This window comes from Schistocerca gregaria, unplaced genomic scaffold (genome assembly GCF_023897955.1).
Source record: "Schistocerca gregaria isolate iqSchGreg1 unplaced genomic scaffold, iqSchGreg1.2 ptg000182l, whole genome shotgun sequence".
Lineage (NCBI taxonomy): Eukaryota > Metazoa > Arthropoda > Insecta > Orthoptera > Acrididae > Schistocerca > Schistocerca gregaria.
The window spans coordinates 187,446-203,555 of record NW_026061732.1 but is presented as its reverse complement, the minus strand read 5'-3'; the positions used below and the strand labels follow the sequence as shown (position 1 = coordinate 203,555).

The 16,110-nt window shown below is 42.5% G+C and overlaps 3 protein-coding genes across 7 annotated transcripts; 2 read left to right on the top strand and 1 right to left on the bottom strand.

Moving 5' to 3' along the window:
• Window positions 1–1,739: 1,739 nt before the first annotated feature.
• Window positions 1,740–6,810, bottom strand: LOC126304660 (tetratricopeptide repeat protein 1-like). 4 transcript variants are annotated; one of them, XR_007553157.1, is made up of 6 exons: window positions 5,907–6,174; window positions 5,664–5,783; window positions 3,182–5,579; window positions 2,717–2,880; window positions 2,571–2,639; window positions 1,740–2,480 (listed from the first exon to the last, which is right to left on the bottom strand). XR_007553157.1 is itself a non-coding variant. In XM_049991831.1 (6 exons), exons 3-6 carry the CDS (start codon window positions 3,255–3,257, stop codon window positions 2,022–2,024), a joined length of 768 nt encoding a protein of 255 aa, XP_049847788.1. In that variant the 5' UTR covers window positions 3,258–5,579; window positions 5,664–5,783; window positions 5,907–6,499; the 3' UTR covers window positions 1,740–2,021. The 4 variants fall into 4 exon arrangements, 2 of the variants coding, with proteins under 2 accessions (XP_049847788.1, XP_049847789.1); XM_049991831.1 differs by having other exon boundaries at window positions 5,907–6,499; XR_007553158.1 differs by having other exon boundaries at window positions 3,182–5,783; window positions 5,907–6,143.
• A 1,041-nt stretch (window positions 6,811–7,851) lies between these two features.
• Window positions 7,852–11,602, top strand: LOC126304734 (uncharacterized). Its single transcript, XM_049991908.1, has 2 exons — window positions 7,852–10,461; window positions 10,514–11,602. Exons 1-2 carry the CDS (start codon window positions 7,852–7,854, stop codon window positions 11,600–11,602), a joined length of 3,699 nt encoding a protein of 1,232 aa, XP_049847865.1.
• LOC126304706 (uncharacterized) lies at window positions 11,153–15,539 on the top strand. Of its 2 annotated transcripts, none has more exons than XM_049991879.1 (4): window positions 11,153–11,607; window positions 11,732–12,279; window positions 12,380–12,525; window positions 12,643–15,539. In XM_049991879.1, the coding sequence occupies exons 2-4, from the start codon at window positions 12,012–12,014 to the stop codon at window positions 13,867–13,869; spliced, it is 1,641 nt and encodes a 546-aa protein (XP_049847836.1). In that variant the 5' UTR covers window positions 11,153–11,607; window positions 11,732–12,011; the 3' UTR covers window positions 13,870–15,539. The 2 variants fall into 2 exon arrangements, with proteins under 2 accessions (XP_049847836.1, XP_049847835.1); XM_049991878.1 differs by having other exon boundaries at window positions 11,677–12,279; window positions 12,643–14,319.
• Window positions 15,540–16,110: the final 571 nt, after the last annotated feature.

The following is a 16,110-nucleotide window of genomic DNA, read 5'->3' as shown; positions in this document are numbered from 1 at the left end:
TCGGATACCCTCTAGGGACATGCGAAAAAATACAGACCAGCCCGATAACTGCGAAAAAGGGTTCGTCGATTTGTACCATAGCTCCAAGCTAAAATGCTGAACGTCGTACATCGGCTTGAGTCTAAAAAAAAACGCACAGCTTGTGAGCAAAGAAATCCTATCGTTCTTCTAGGCCTAGATTGGCCTTCAGCCGCTTGGCTGGGATGTCTCGCCGAAGGCAAGTGACTGATGGAATTGAAAAAAAAGGAGGAGAAGACTGCTTATGTGTGGAGAGTCAAAACCGTTTACCGAAAAGGTGAAGTCAAAGACCCCAAAAAGGTTAGGAGAAATAGTTTCTTGACTACATAGCTAACCGAGGTGTGAATTCTTTCATCAAAAGCTGCAATATGGTTTTTCAAAGCCAAACATATCAATAAATTAAGCGCCCGCTCCCCGTCTAATGAGAATATTGGTAATAGAGCAAATATGTCAAAAATTACACTGAAACCCAGTAAAATATTCAACAAAACCAACCTATCGGCCGGTTTAGCCACCCAAAGCAGCATCCAGGGATGATTTCCTTGGTATAAACTTCGATGCTGCGATAGAGAAAAATGGGGCAACAAGCCACATAGCTGGTCCTACCACCCTCAAATTTGATATCAAACAAACTGGCGTTTATCGAAGTGGTACCGGAACTTTCAGGTAAAACCAAACGTATACAGATTTGACCCTCCTTACACGAATTCACAGATTTTCCGTTTATATTTCAATAGAGCTCAAAAATGTTTTCCATAAATATTGCAACGCCTTTGCGTTACGTTTTGCTCGTTATATCAGCATTGGATAGGACTCATCACAGTTCTCATTGCAGCAGCAGGGCTGAGCCGACGAGCTGGGCTTTCGGAGAACAAGACGAGTTAGATGCCAAGTTGGCATTCAAGTTTTGTTCATTACAATTTATCCAATTTTCTAGAATTTTAATCGGGCAATGGTCCAACTCAACGATCTTTTCGTTAGGAAGAACTTTTTTACCGGGAGCGCTGTCTACATTCTCTCTTCTCAAGTCAATTGAGAAGAGAGAGTGTACAATTCAAAAACTAATCCTTTTGTAGCTCGTAAAGAGTGAAGTAGCAAGTGAGTCCCAGGAGCAAATTGTGCCATGTGCCGGCAAGTGAATTTTAAAGCCGATTCCAGACTGAGAGCTGGCTGTATCCTGAAAAATACCGAACATAAGCTACTATGACAAATAACCGTACTAAATCTAAACGTATGAATTACCAGACCATTAATCTATGGTGATATTGCATGCCCCAATTCATGACGAAGTAGATTGACAAGTATGCCAATGAGTATATAGGGGAGGTAGAAGAAAAGGATTAAAACGTCAGGAACTCAAAAAAAAGATAAGCGTTAGTGGCAAAAAAGAACCCTTTATGCTGTAGCTGCTTTTTTTGTATGACTGATTTTATCGGCCGCTCTAATTTTTTTAAGCTGATTGTGCGATAGTACTGGCAATATGCAGGACACAGCCAAGAGTAACATGACAATAGAAATCGTAGTCCCAACAGAAAACCGGACCTGCTATCACTCCTTCAAGTAACTCTGCTCTTCGTTAATGCATAAATTCATCTCTTTACAGTTTGAACCTCATAAAACAAACCGAAATGACACAGAATATCAAGTTTCCTACCCTGCGCAGTCTATCATTCGATCTAGAAGGCCCTTTGAAAAAAATCTAGATAGGGCAGTAAGTGGAATACAGTTCAGTATGGGCTTTGTTTATTAAAATTTTCAATGTGGAATGGAAGACAACAACATAGGTGCTATTTTTTCTGTCTGGAAAACAAGATTATTCTACCTCCGACCATTTCTTTGAGGTATATACTAGAACCAAAAAAGCGGCGGCCGCAGTAAGAAACGTGAATATAGGCCTCATATTCGTGGATTTTCATGAACAGCAATCCACCGGTTCTCGAGCCTGAAATTTGTAACAGTTGGAAATTTTCAGAATAGAATGACGACAAAGTCTAAATTATAAACTATTTTTGAAAGCTAATTTTGTATGATCCATTTTCTGGGTTTTTCTCTGCCTTGAAGTTATCGAGAGAAAGGCCAAATAATCCTAGAAATTTGTTTCCCATATCCTTCATCTGCCCGATCATCTCTTCCTGTTCTTTCTGTCTTTTTTCTTGAAGTTTTTTTTCTAAAACCTGCAACTTATATGCATATTTTGGCTTGCAATCGGCGTCTAGCTGTATAAGCTTATTTATGTCATCAATGGCTTCCTGAAACTTACTCTGTTCTTCATAGGCCAGTGCACGGCGCGCTAATGACTTAAGGTGGTTCGGATCAATCTTAATAGCTGCAGTCGTATCTTTGATGACAGAATCCCAATCTGCCAGCACAACGTGACAGGCAGCTCTGTTCGATAAAATAACAGATCTGATAGTAGACATTTTAGGGGCAACCTCAAGGGCCTCGGTGTATTTTTGTATTGCCTATAAAAGCGATGGCATGTCATAAGAACCTATTTTCTGGTAACACAAAATCCATACTCAAAAATTTGTGTTCTAGACTCTATGGCGTACATTTTCATAGTTTTTATTCGTATAAAACTCGTTCCCTGCCTGTTTGTATTCCTCAGCTAGTCCTGTTCTCTATGGATTTGACCAAAAAAGCAATTAAAATGTTAAGTGCTTCAGGATAAACTAAACGCAATCAAAAGTAGACGAACCCTTTCTAATTCTTCAGCTGACAATTCTTCTAGTTGCTCATCATTTTCAACATCTTGTGCACTTTCGGCAAGCGGCGCTGCTTCTGAGCCATCAGATGAATTTTCGCAAAACTCCTCTTCATTTTCTATTTCTTCATAACACTCGCTGCTGGTATAGTCGTCATCTGAAGGCGACAAGTCATGAGCACCAACTTCAGACATGAAAAATAAAATAATCTCGTACACAAATACTAAACCTAAAAAGTTACAAAAATAAAAATTTTCAATTGAAGAATCCGCCCCCGGACTGACGCTTCATCGGACGTTGATAGTGGACTGGACAAGGGATCGGACATACACAGAACAACGGCAGGCTTCAATCAATCATTATAGGACAACATTTATTCTTTCAGAACACCAAATACCAGAAACATAATGTTTGTGTATATACAATATGAAGTTAAAAGTCTCATTAAACATACATACTCAAGTTAATATAAGATTTGTCACATTGAAAAATCCTGGTACTATAGAAGTAGACCTCTGTTCTGGTTGAAAGCATAGATGTTAAACGTAGAATCAGCAGAACTCAAAAGACAACATATTACGCTCTCGCTTCCAACCTATCTTCTTGCGCTATATTTCAAACACTGGTATGAGCGTTATTCACACTTGATTATAATATAATCCAAACTGCATTTTCTAGTTTCAATGGAAGGATTTATTATATGCCTGCTTTCAAAATCCAGGAAGCGAGCAGCAGTTCTAAATAGTCCGTCTTCTAAACCTTTGAAAATTTTTATGGAATTAGTTAATATAGGCGCAATTATGCCCACTTATTATTGATGTGCTGGGCATAAAATGCACTCAGTTTTAAATTAAGACGTCGATCTTTTCTTTTGTAAATACTATGGATAGACTCATCATTAGAAATGGAATCACTAATACCCACTTTAAAGTTTCATAAAAATTTACATTGAAACTTATGAACCAGTCATCGAAGAACGCCTGTCCATGTTCGTTGACCATTTCTAACTTGAGAGAAGCAGAAATTGGATGCTTTGGAGGCTGCAAATGTTCTGTATAAGTACCTGGAGTAGTGTACCTCTTTAATGTTAAAAGTTCACTTCCTAGCCATAGACGAACCATATAACTTGCATTGGGCCCCCGGTATTGTCGCTCGTCGATAATTTCAAAGCTTATTTCAAATGTGTTTCCGGACACCTTAGATTTTGACCTTGTTTTCTTCGAAACGCGAATGCCTTGACGTGAGGATACTGTGAAGCTATTTCTTCCGTTAAGTTGAGAAGTCCATCTAATATTGCTGTCCGCATTCGACTGATCAATTGTTAAACAGTGAACGCGGCCATGTGATGTAGCGATTAAAATATTTATGTTTTTGTACTGAGTTAGAGTGTCTGCTAATACCATTGAGGAGGAGGGTTCTCCTAGATCGATAGAATAGATGCACCCAGATTTTCCGTTAATAATATACGTGCACCCGTTTAGGCCATGAACAACAATTGATAGCCCGTCTTTTTGCTTCCATGCAGAAAGGCGACTAAATTTACTTGATAGAGGAAGTAGAATGGGCGCAGTAAAAATTGTGCTGTCGAGCTTTTGAGGAAAGCCGTTCAAAGTATATCCAGTTTTGGCATGACATATCCAAACATAGCCCATTTTAGAAACAATAGCAACATCCAGTTCTCCATCTCCGTTCAAGTCCCCCAAAACTGGAGGATACTTGGACGCACTCATCAATTTACGTCTCCAAATTTCATTTCCATTAGGCTCTAAACACATCACGTTTCCATCGGTATCCATGACAAGAAAATCTATCTTTCCATCGTTATTGAGATCTTCGGCCAAAACTCCGCATTCAATGTTGAATAGACCTGTCTTCAGTAAACGCTTTAGATTGCCATTAGAATCCAGAACGTAAATAGATCCTAATCCAGTTCCAACAACGGTTTCTAGCTTTCCATCCTCATCGAGATCAATTACTGTAGGAGAAAAAGTAATGCTCGCATCAAAAAGCGATTTCTTGGACAGTTCTATGGGTGATTGCCATAGTATTTGCATCTTTTTTAGATCAAATACGACAACTCCTGAAGCTGAACAGTTCCTGAGATCCACATCTAGAAGCCCGTCTATCTTGGGATAAGCCGACGTGCCCTCATCAAAATAGTAATTAACAACAACTACTATGTCCATATTTCCATCGTCATTTATGTCAGCAATAACAGGCGTAGAGGTAATATGCGCATCTACAAATATATTACTATTCTCCGGATTTTGATGATATTCTGGGTGTGCTTCTAACCAGGCAAAGTATTGCGGAGAGTGGAGAACTTCTTGTTCCTTCTCTTCGTTAAGAGGCCCAAAATCCAAAAACCATTGCAAGCTTTTTATCCCATCTTCTGTGATGTGGCCTTCAAAATGTTTCCAAACGTCTTTGTTCAATGGATTTTGTATATTAAGATCCTTTTTTTTCTGAGAAATTTTGGCAGATTCTTCTGCATTTTTTTTTAACTGTCCTCGTGTATACTCTATTAAGGTGCCTGCTGTTAAATCTAAATAATGGCTGTCCAAAATTTGATTCGTCATGTTTGCGCGCCAAAGTTTTTTGATTTCTAATTTGGGAAGCTTTAAAGTAAAATTGTGGACTACCTCTCCCCAGCGAGTAAGGAATACAATTTCTCCACTTTTAGTCGAAACCACGATTTCGTCGTAACCATCTCCATCGATGTCATAGAGAAGTGGGCTAGAGGCTATAGTAACAGAACTGAAGCTAAATGGCCATCCCGGTAAGCGTCTGCCTACTTCAGCATCCAAAACCTCAACCATGTTAGGTTTTGTCAAGATTATCTGTTTTTTTCCATCACTATTTGGTGATATTTAAAATAGATAAATAGGTAAGTCAAGCTATATAAAAATCAGCATATCGCAAAGGGGCCTGTAACATTACTTGAATAAATGTCCAATAATTGGCGTGTTTGTGATTTTCGAATTTAACTCTGCTTGCCAATCGATGTTTACGTTTTGATAACATTCAGTCTCGACTTCATAACTTTTAGTACTGTGGCGACTAGATATATAGTAGAAGATTATAGCAAAAATATGTTAATATCTCTTTCAGCATAGGCCTTTCAGCTATGATATAGGTAATTATACCTGGCTATACAGCCTAGTATCGAAAGCGTAGCCATACAAAATTTGTCGAAAATTAGAAAGTTTGCCTTGAACAGATGGCCCAAATGCCAAGCTTTTAGCTATGAACAATTGCAAAAGTAGTAGCAGGAAAAAAAAAGAGATCGTATTACCTTCTCTATAACTCGCAGGCATACTTGAATGCATATTCTAGCTCTATAAGCAATAGACGACCTAATTGTCTAGTTTAAAACTCAACAGCCATAGGTTGGAAATAATCTTTTGCAAAATACAGCTGTAAAAGATAAATTCTGCTAACCAAAAGCATTGTGTTTTACAAATTGTTGAAAATATCAATAACAGTTCTTGTTCTATTTTTAGTATCGGTCTAAAGCTTAGATTTCAGATTAATAGTTTTATTCCTGCCCTACTTTCCTCACATTTCTGCCCTTACTAGTAAAAGGTATTAGTAAAGAAAAAACAGAGGCAACTAATTAATTTTAAAATTTTAGATTTATACAGACAACGGGACAAATGCCTATTTTATTTAAGGTGCTTGAAGGCTACTCTATGAGTCAGAGAATTTTAGTTAACCTGCGCTTTACATATTATGTATTCAGTATGCAAAAAGAGTCGACCTATCGTCGCATTACTGAGTATAATTCATTGAGGTTGTATTCTTTAACGGACAAAAAATATTTTGTAAAATAAAGGAATATTTTTAATAGTAGATAATTAGATTACAACTATGTATAAGGAACGTATTTGCTGTTCAAAAAATATAAACACAATTTCCTTCAATAGGCCATATCTTTTTTGCTATAAAAGCGTATAATGACTGCTAATTAACTGGTAAATATTAGTTTCATATATCTAAAATCTATTTCAAATGCACCCTTGTTCTGTAAATATCACTGCAGAGTTGTATAGATGAGCACTTCTTTTTATTGATGACAAAGATATTTGATCATTACCGACGTTGCAAAACCTTGTAATTTTTATTGATTTTAGCAATATAATTTTCATAGGTTCAGAATCAAAATATTAAAACTCCAAAGTGCTGAATTTCAATCACTTTAATTCAGTGTTTAATGAATTAAACGCTGAATCCAAATTTTTTGCTTACGTGAAGATTTTAGCTAACAGTTATAATAATTGTGATTTTACAGAAATCAATCAATTGCAATTTTTTCAAATATCAACAATCGATGCCATCAGCGATACGTTGTACGGTATTTTTGTACTTTTTGAGTTTGCCAGAAGAGATCTACCTTACTGCGAAGGATCCCTTTCTTAACGTATCGGCACTTCTACTGGGTTTTTTATTCCGAAGATACCGACTGAGGATTTAACGTGATTTTTACTCGTAAGTTTTATATTTTTTCAGTTGATGTAGACAAAGCTTTTTGATTTATAGTTTTCGTTAATTAGTTTGACTCAGAGTTGTACGTGTCTTAGTGGTTGTGTAAGTTTAGTATTACAGTGACTTTTCAAGCCCTTGTTTATCTATATCTGATACAAGTATTGGGTGGCATGCCTTTGTCAAAGACTGAAAAAAATTGACGGTCAAGACATTATTTTATGTTGGAATGACTGAATCCGATAACAGAAGGAGGATTGGTACTGAAGTTTGACAGTTCTGTGCTGAAATTCTAGATCCACTGCTAACTTCAGCACATTGTCATTTATAATGCTACCATTATGAGTAACAGTCCATAGGCTTTCTCTATATTATTATTAAATAACTTCAACCATCAATCACTTCTTGATAAAAAGTAGCGGTAGATTCATAGAAGGTAAGTACTATTTTATTAAATGTTATGTGGAGTGCTTATGTGTAGAGAGACATCACTATGCTCTCTAAAGAAAACGTGTGGTTTTAATGTATGCTTTGTAGTTCAACGTAATTTTTACAGTTCTCTTTCCTCTCGCAAATGTTCACGAACGCGCTATCTGAAAAACAATCTTTCAATTCAGACAGCTGAACATAAATTTTAGAATGTTCAATGGAACAACAAAATTTTAATTTTTTCCAAGATGGCAAGTCTTTACACGGTGGGAGTCAAGACGCTAGCTCTAAAATTACCCCAGATAATACAAAAATATCCAGGCATGTCAAAACTGGCTCAACAAGCCCATTCAATCGGGGGCCAGAAACCCACCTACCGGAGCCGAGCGCCTTGAACCATTTGTCAGAATTATTTGATTCTGTTATAAGCTACAATGTACAAGATATTTCGGCCTTGAAGACTTCGGAATGCATTTATGAGCAAGTTGTTCAAAATGAACAGCGTCAGTTTTTTCAGCCAATAAGAGCCAAAGTTGAATTTTTTTTGGTTGGCTATTTTTCGTACATGCGCTTTTTTCGATCCACTTTGTCCTGCCTTAAAAATCAAAATGCAAAGCCAGGAGCAGAGCTCTTGAAGTCGCTGTCACTCTTGCAGCCCAAGGAATTGGATGAGCCCAAGGAATTGGATGCATTCCAAGTCGACAGTTCTCCTGGGCACATAGATAACGTTCGTGAAACCAGCCTTGAACTACATGAACGATTGACGAAAGTTCTCAAAGAGAACGACAAGCTGAGAGAAGTCATCCAAGAACTCACAAGGCAGGCAGAGCGGCTGGAATTGGAGATCCTAAACTCCTTTGAGAAGGGTTCAGGGTCAGGCACCGCTCAAAAGTGCGTTGAAGAAGAAGGGATAGATAGGGCCAATAAAAACCAGGAGGTTCATCAAGGAGAGCAAGAACCATCAACGCAGCCTGGACGCGGATATTTGGAATATCAACAAGGTTATAAAAATTTTCAGGAACAAGTAATTGGATCGTCATCTCCGCAAGGAACTACAAGTCGGGTTCAGACTAGTTCAATTAGCCAGAACAAAAATTTAGAAGTTTTATTAGAATTAAAGAAGATGGTTTTGCACCAACAAAAAATTCAAGAGTTAAAAGATGACGAATTGAATCAGCTAAAGCGCGCCAACATTGCTTTGGAAGATCAGAATATCAAGCTATCAGAACAAAATTTAGATTACGAAGAGCAAATTGAGAATTTGAAAAGTCAATTAAACACGATGAGAGAAATGCATGCCGAATTTAAGTCTATGTCGGAGCATAAAGCAGCTCTTGAAGAAGAAAATAAGGAGCTTCGTCTCACCTTGGAGGAAATGAATATTCTGAAAGAGCTCTCTGACGATCTAGAAAAAGTCTACATATCATCAGAGCAAATGCTAAAAGATGAGCTTAGGCAACAACAAGCCAAAATCAAAATGTATCAATATCAGATTAACATCCTCAACTTGAAACTATCAAGTCAAAATATTTTAGACCCACAAGAACTTCAATTGGGGCCGACATCCAAAAGCGACACTCTAGGCGTTGAAGATTTTTTGACCACTCAATTAGAAAAGGACTATCTTTCTGAGTCGCTCAGCTCGAAAATCTACGGAAAGAAAACACTCTGCACATCGTTTGACATCCTCAAAAAGCAATTCAAGAAAATCAGCTACGCCCAAACTATCGAAGCTTTGAACTTCTACCAATTTTTTGTCCCCGTTGATTTAATACAAAAAGACTTAAAATTCTTCTTTTGCTCGACCCTCATCAAATGGTTTAGAGAAAGTTGCACGCTGCTTTCCAATCACATGGTTTCTTTGTTTCATCCCAGCCTATTCGAACAGTTATCGATGCCGACCTCAGGTGATGAGGAGTCAAGTCACAAACCGATTATTGACTCTGTTTTTTCTTCGTGGGTATTGATTCCCCTTTTGGTCAATATCAGACAAAACGCTTCTAAACTGCTTCAAGCGACCAAGCATATCGGCGACGACGAAAGCTATTTAAGATATTCCAATTTGTGCACAGAGGTCCTGCCTTGCAAGAAAATTCTAGATGACCTAGCTGAATCGTTCCAGCAGGGAGAATCACCCGTAGATCAGCAAATCGAGGACGTCAAAAGTGTGCATATACGCTTAGATTTTTTGGCGCAAACTATTTGCTCAGATAGCCTTGCACTACCTGTCGGTGAACAATGTTTTGATCAGTTTAGTCGGCTATTCGTTTCAGTACAAAGTCTGATTTTCGAAGCCATAAAGCTGAAAAGGGTCTATACGGACAAAAACCCAGCGGACGATACATCCTTTCAACTGTGGCTGGGCTTCCCGCAGTCAGATTCACTAATAGCGTACCTAAAAGAGCTGATTGCTAACGTTTGTAAACTTCGACAGATGAGTCTGGCTAGACAAGACTGCTTTCAAGGTCTGGAGTTCATTGATGGTAAGATCGGCGCTATCATTTCCATAACCAACAGAGCGAATAAGTGCCTGTCAGAGCTGAGGCTTGAACTAGAGAAACAGATGAAGCCTTCTCAAGAAATGAACCGTATAATTTCTGTGCACAACGAGGTTGTTTCTGAGCTAAAAAAACTCGACCTCACAAACGCTCTTCTTTCAAAGCAAGTTGCTGACACGTCCGAAGAAAAAGCCGTGGAGAGCATGAGAGACGTTTTTCTGCAAGTCTCGAAATTTTTATCCAGTATCGAAGAGCAAATAGCTTCGAACTATTTCAGTACAACAAATGCCTGCGAGAATTTACCAAGACCAGGCCTTCGAAAAACCGAGGTCTTTCAATGGTGCCCCTTACTAGAGATGCATGCAAAAAACGCTGAAAGAGGCCGTTCAACGACACTCTGATCTCGGCTTGCAAGTCACCCGCCCGAAAAGGGATTTGTCAGACAAGGACGGTACAATTACGGGGCAATCGGAGAATGTACAAGATTTCGAGCGCGGAATTGAGAAGCAGGTGCATGGTACGAATGGTCAAGTCGGAAAAGAATCAGACCTCTATGAGGCTTCTTCGCAGCCTGATGAAGCTAGTAGTCTAAAATCTTTGAACGATGTGCTCAAAAGCCAAGTTGAAAATTTAGGCTCCCAGATTTCTCAATATCAAGCCGAGCAACGGGTGCTATTCGCAAGAATGTCTGATATGGAACGGGATTTGCAAATATCGCTGGAGGCCCAAAAGAACTCAGAGTCGATGAAGTGTAATCTCCATCGATCTCTGACGTCTCTAAGGTATACTGTTAAATATCTGCTACAAAAGCTTCGTCGAGCGGCCGAAAAAGAATCCTGGAAGATACTAGAAGAAGAGCTACCCCCTCTGTTAACAGGAATTTCACAAGAACCATCTAGTTTTGCCAACATCCCATTGCAATCTGCCCCAGGAAATGCAGAAGACGCAGATAATTTGACTCACTCGGAAAACCAAAATGGTGACGGACAAACGTTATCTGGCAACCAGTGCGGACTCGGCCGTTCCTCTAACAAGAATAGCAGCAATATTCGCGCCATTCGACACCAACTGGTCGACACTGTACAGACGTTCAACTCGCTCGCAGTTTTCCCGTGCGTTGTCGATTTGAGTATAAGAGATCCTACGCCCCAACAACAGTTAGAGGCTCAGGCTCTGAAATTATTGCAAGTAAAAGCGTCTATGCTAAATTTGAAAACAAGAATTGGCAGATTATTTCAGCCTCAAAAACAGACTTCGCCTCGTTCTACTTTCGCAAAGTTTAATATGTTTGTTTCGGAATCCAGCCGCGCCAGCCCCAGGTCTAAGCCTGTTGCTGTCATCAAATTTCCTCGTGTCAGTACTGGCGACAGGGGAAGTCCACCGTTTACGTCTCGCTCTCATAATACGCTAATTCGAACCTATGTTACTAACGACAGTCTTCGAGAGCTACATTTAGAACTAATTTACTAAATCAGGTACGGCCCTCGTCAGCCCCTTCTTAATGCAAGATAAGCAGTCGCTACACATTTTCTAACGAAGTTAAGGCATAACTAACTTGTACAATGATCTTTGTGTAATATCTTAAATCGTCCTTTTCAGTTGATTCGTATTCTAGAGTGATTTAATGGTGCGAAGTGACCGTGCGTGAGATTATTGCATTAAGCAGCTCGACGTGAGGTGGAGTGCAACCAGCTCTTTGGTCGAGACGTATACGAGACATTTACAGCGGGTAGTCCATAAATTATTGCTCGTTAACTATAACTGGTCGTATTTTCTGAATTATTGTTCTCGTTTTTTTTCAAGATTTTACAGTTGGTTCCCATATCATTCTGGTTACAGGGTCTCGACTAGATTCTGGGACTTGGTTGATCTTCTCGCAATGAATGATAAATTTTGTACAGTTCGTGGGCATTGCGCCCATCCCCGACACTACTCTATTTCCCAGCTTCCATTTGGTGTACAGTTTAACATATTTAGCTACTTGGGGATCCCCGACATCCTCTCGGCTCGAGAGTGCTGCAAATATTGGAAAGCACTTGCAGACTCCGACTATGTTTGGAAAATATTGGTGAGAATACATTTCGACGTCAAGACGGAGGCCGGAGTGCCCATCAAGACTAGCTGGAGACAGTATTTTTGGAGTAGAAGTACGCAGATGTTGGTTTCCGCAATGGGGGAGGTCTGAGCTACAAACACAAAATTTTTTGTGTGAAATTAGGTTTCGTTGGCCTAACGGTTGTCGTTGAGTCAAATGTTTTGACAGGATGAGGCAGACGAAGGGGATGGTTATCAGCGAGAACGGGAGGACGGTTCACTCTACAGGGACGGTTAAGAAGTGGGCGACGGCGTCGATAGGATATCCGTATCTTAAGACGGGAGTGCATTATTGCGAAGTAGGTACAAGATGCATCTGTTCGCGTGGGGGGTTGTTTTGCGTTGAGGAGCGCTGCGGGGGAGGGGGGTGCGGGCGTGTTCGCGTCGGTTTCGGTGTGCTAACGTGGTTGCATTAGTTTATGATCGACAAGTGTTTGAAGGGGTATCTGCAAAGGACGTGGAAGATGATTATTGGCATTGTGTCGAAGTCGTTTGTGTACATGAGTGGGAAGTACGTTGGGTGCGACGACCACAGCTTTGGATACATTGCGCAGACGGGGGAGAAGATAGGTGGTGGGCAGAGTCCGAAGGAGTACGCGTTGGCGTATGGAGAGAATGACCGAATTGGAGTGTTGGTGAATATGATAAAAGAGGAAATTTCCTTTTATCGTAATGGTGTAAACATGGGTGTTGCTTTTACCCAATTTGGGTCTGGAACACACATATCTCAGTACCATTTTGCAATATCATTTATAAAGTCGAACATGTATGCCACGGTGCTGCCCTTGGCTAAGTGTCCCGCGGATACGGACGTGTCGAAGGCGGCGACGATATCGCCGAAAAAGACGATTATTCCTTCCAATTTTTCGCTGAAGTCGTGCCCGGATGACATAAAGCTGAGCATTCTTGGCATTATGAATTCCGATGGTTGGAATTTGATGCGGAAGATCAATCACAATTGGAAGCAGTTGGCGGAGTCGGATTACTTGTGGCGAGAGCGGGTGCAGATGCAGTTTTCGGACGTTGGGAATTTGTTGGACACTAGAGATTCTGCGCCTTGGAGGTCTTTGTTTTACCGCCATTGTCGGCGATTTAGCGTGACGCACTGCACGCCTGGTTTGGCCGTGTCCAACGATTGTTTGACGCTGACGTCCACGGACCGCATTTCGTATTGGGCCGCGGCGCGAGTGGAGTACCCGCGAATGACGTCGGGGTCGCACTATTTGGAGTTTAGGATTGACAAGTATCGACATGGTTCGATTGGAAACACGTGGAAGGTGGTTTGCGGGATTGTGTCCGATAGTTTTGACTACCAGCTTACGAAGTGGGTCGGTGTTGACGAGAAGAGCTTTGGGTACATTGCACAGAATGGCAACAGAGTTGGGCCTAGTTGCAAGAATCAGGGGTTGGAGTATGCAGAGCCCTACGAGGAGGATGACTGTATTGGGATTCTGGTCGATCTCGAGCGGGACGAGCTGTTCTTTTACAAAAACGGAGTCAATATGGGCATGGCCTTTCAAAACTTTCGTCATCGAGAAAAGAATTTTGCCTATTACTTTGCGGTGAGCATTGCTAGATGGGGGATGGAAGTTTCGGTGATTCCTGACGCGAGATGCCCCGACCGTGATATCGATATTGTTTGATGATGAGGAAGAAAGCGCGTGCCAAGAGTGAGACGGGGAGGGGGGGAGGTCACATGAGCCAAGAACGTTTATGGTTGCTGGCTCTTGAAAGTGGTTCTTAAGAGTTGCGCTCTTGGGAAGTTGCTCTCGAATCGCTCTTGGAAGTTGCCCTTGAATGAGTTGCCCTTGGAGAGGAAAACCTGCGGCGCGCGTCGACCGGGCCCTCGTTGGCAGAGAGGTGGCGTGGAAAGAGATCTCGTCGCGTCTGAAGCGGACGTGGCGAAAAAGGACGCCGCTCGCAGAACGCGCGGCGATTACATTGAGCGCCTCCCTCAAGCGCAGACGAGTGCAGGTTTTCTTGAGCGCGTGATGGGAACGCGCGTGGCAAGAGAAAGGAAAAAAAGAAAGGGGGACGGTTGATAATTTGAGTCCTCGTGTGTATGTACAGTTGTTTATGACAAGCTTTTGGGCTGAGAATACCGCGTTTTGATTTTAAGGCCGTCGTCGGCGCGCACAAATTGAGACACGATGACTCGCGAAGCGCGAGAGGCGACTGAGCGTTTTGGGGCAGAGGCGGTGCTGGGGGGGGTCCTCTCGCACGATAACCCGAGCTGAGCGGTGTTGTCTCTGACGGAGAGTGAGATGGCGCGGTGCCGAGCGGAAACCGGAGCGGAAACCGGAGCGGAAACCGGAGCGGAAACCGGAGCGGAAACGAAACGCCCGAGCCACCGTGACGCGTTTTTCGCGGCCTCGAGAGCGTGAGAAAGGAGTGGACGGGCGGGATCCTCGGTGAAAGGCATCTCCGAAAAGAAACAGACCTACCGGAGTGGCAGAGAGGGCTGGGACTTGCCTCATTGAGAGGGAACGGCCACGCACCACCGGAGAGAACGGGGTACATGTCTCCGGGCTAAATAGGCAGCGAAGTGAGCGCCGTGCTCTCCGCGCGCAGGGTTTTTTGCATAGATTTATCCATCGCCGTGCTTCTGATTGGGGTGCTAGTGGAGGGCGTTCAGAGGTGTACACACATATACATGTGTGTGGTATTGTTTTTCAATCTCGAAGTCCGTGCGATTTATGTCGTCCTCTCCCCGGGGGGACCTTTCGGGCGTGCCGAGTCTTCTCCATCGGCGCTACTCTCGCGCTGGAAGCGGTGTCGGCATGGAGAGGCGCCGGTCGACGTCATCGAAGGAGCCTCCGACCGAGTCGCAAAGCGGGCGTTATTTCACTGTGAAGAAGCGCGGTGGAGTCGGGGGAAGACAGGCTCCGGGTCACTCCCTCTGTACGCACACCTCGTGGAGAAAGCGAGTGTCTCTCTTGCGGTGTTCGCGAGGGAGTCACCGTTCCTGGATTCGACGGCGGCGCGGCCCCTGTTCCAAGGGAGGCAGATCGCGAACTTTTTGGCGCAGGGGGAAAAAAAAAAGAAGCTTGAGCCGACTGACCGTGGACGGGAGCAAGGGGGCGGGCTTTGTTCTCTCTAAATGAACGGCAACAGGCTCGTGTGAGCGAAAGCGTACGGGATAGAGAAACGCGCACAATTCTCTCAGCCTCTGATAAGGACGCGCGGGCAGAGAGCCCCCGACGCCCCAAGAGAGATGGAGGCTCGCGTGCGCTCTTTCTCAGTGTCACGGCCGACAGCCCCTCCAGCGCCCAAGGTACTTTTGGGCGCCAGCTCAAAAAAAAAAAAAAAAAAATTCATTTGACACAAAACAATGCGTACATGTTGACATTTTTCAGTCGCCTCTTACACGTCAAGGCGTACATGAGCATTTCCATCTCGAATGTCTTCAACGAGCTCGAGCCAAAATTCAAAGGCGCGGTGCAAAAAGACGGCAGCGACGCGCCGGAGCGCACCGTCATCAGCTGTCATCAGTTGTGAACCGTCCCCTGTGCAACGGCCAGCTCCTCGCTCGACCGCGCAGAAAGCTCTGCCGATGGGGTTTTGGGAAGACATGGTGAGCGAGGAGGAGGAGTGCGGAGCAAAGACTCTCAAGAGCTTGCGGCCAGGAGAGTATGATCCGAAGAGCTATATAGACATCGATGAGCTGTTCGTCAGAGACCACTTCGTGGTGCCCTCAGGGGCCTGGCGAAATGAGGCATCGAGAAAACAGTGAGGTCGGGTCTTCTCTCCGCCTGGAAACGCCATTTTTCTTGCCCAGACGCGTTGTCAGAAGAAAAATAAATTGTGTGCCTCCCCCAGCTGGACGGAAAGTGCGTACATAAGAGAGCTAAAATTTTCTCGGACGAACGTAGAGTGTGTATGAA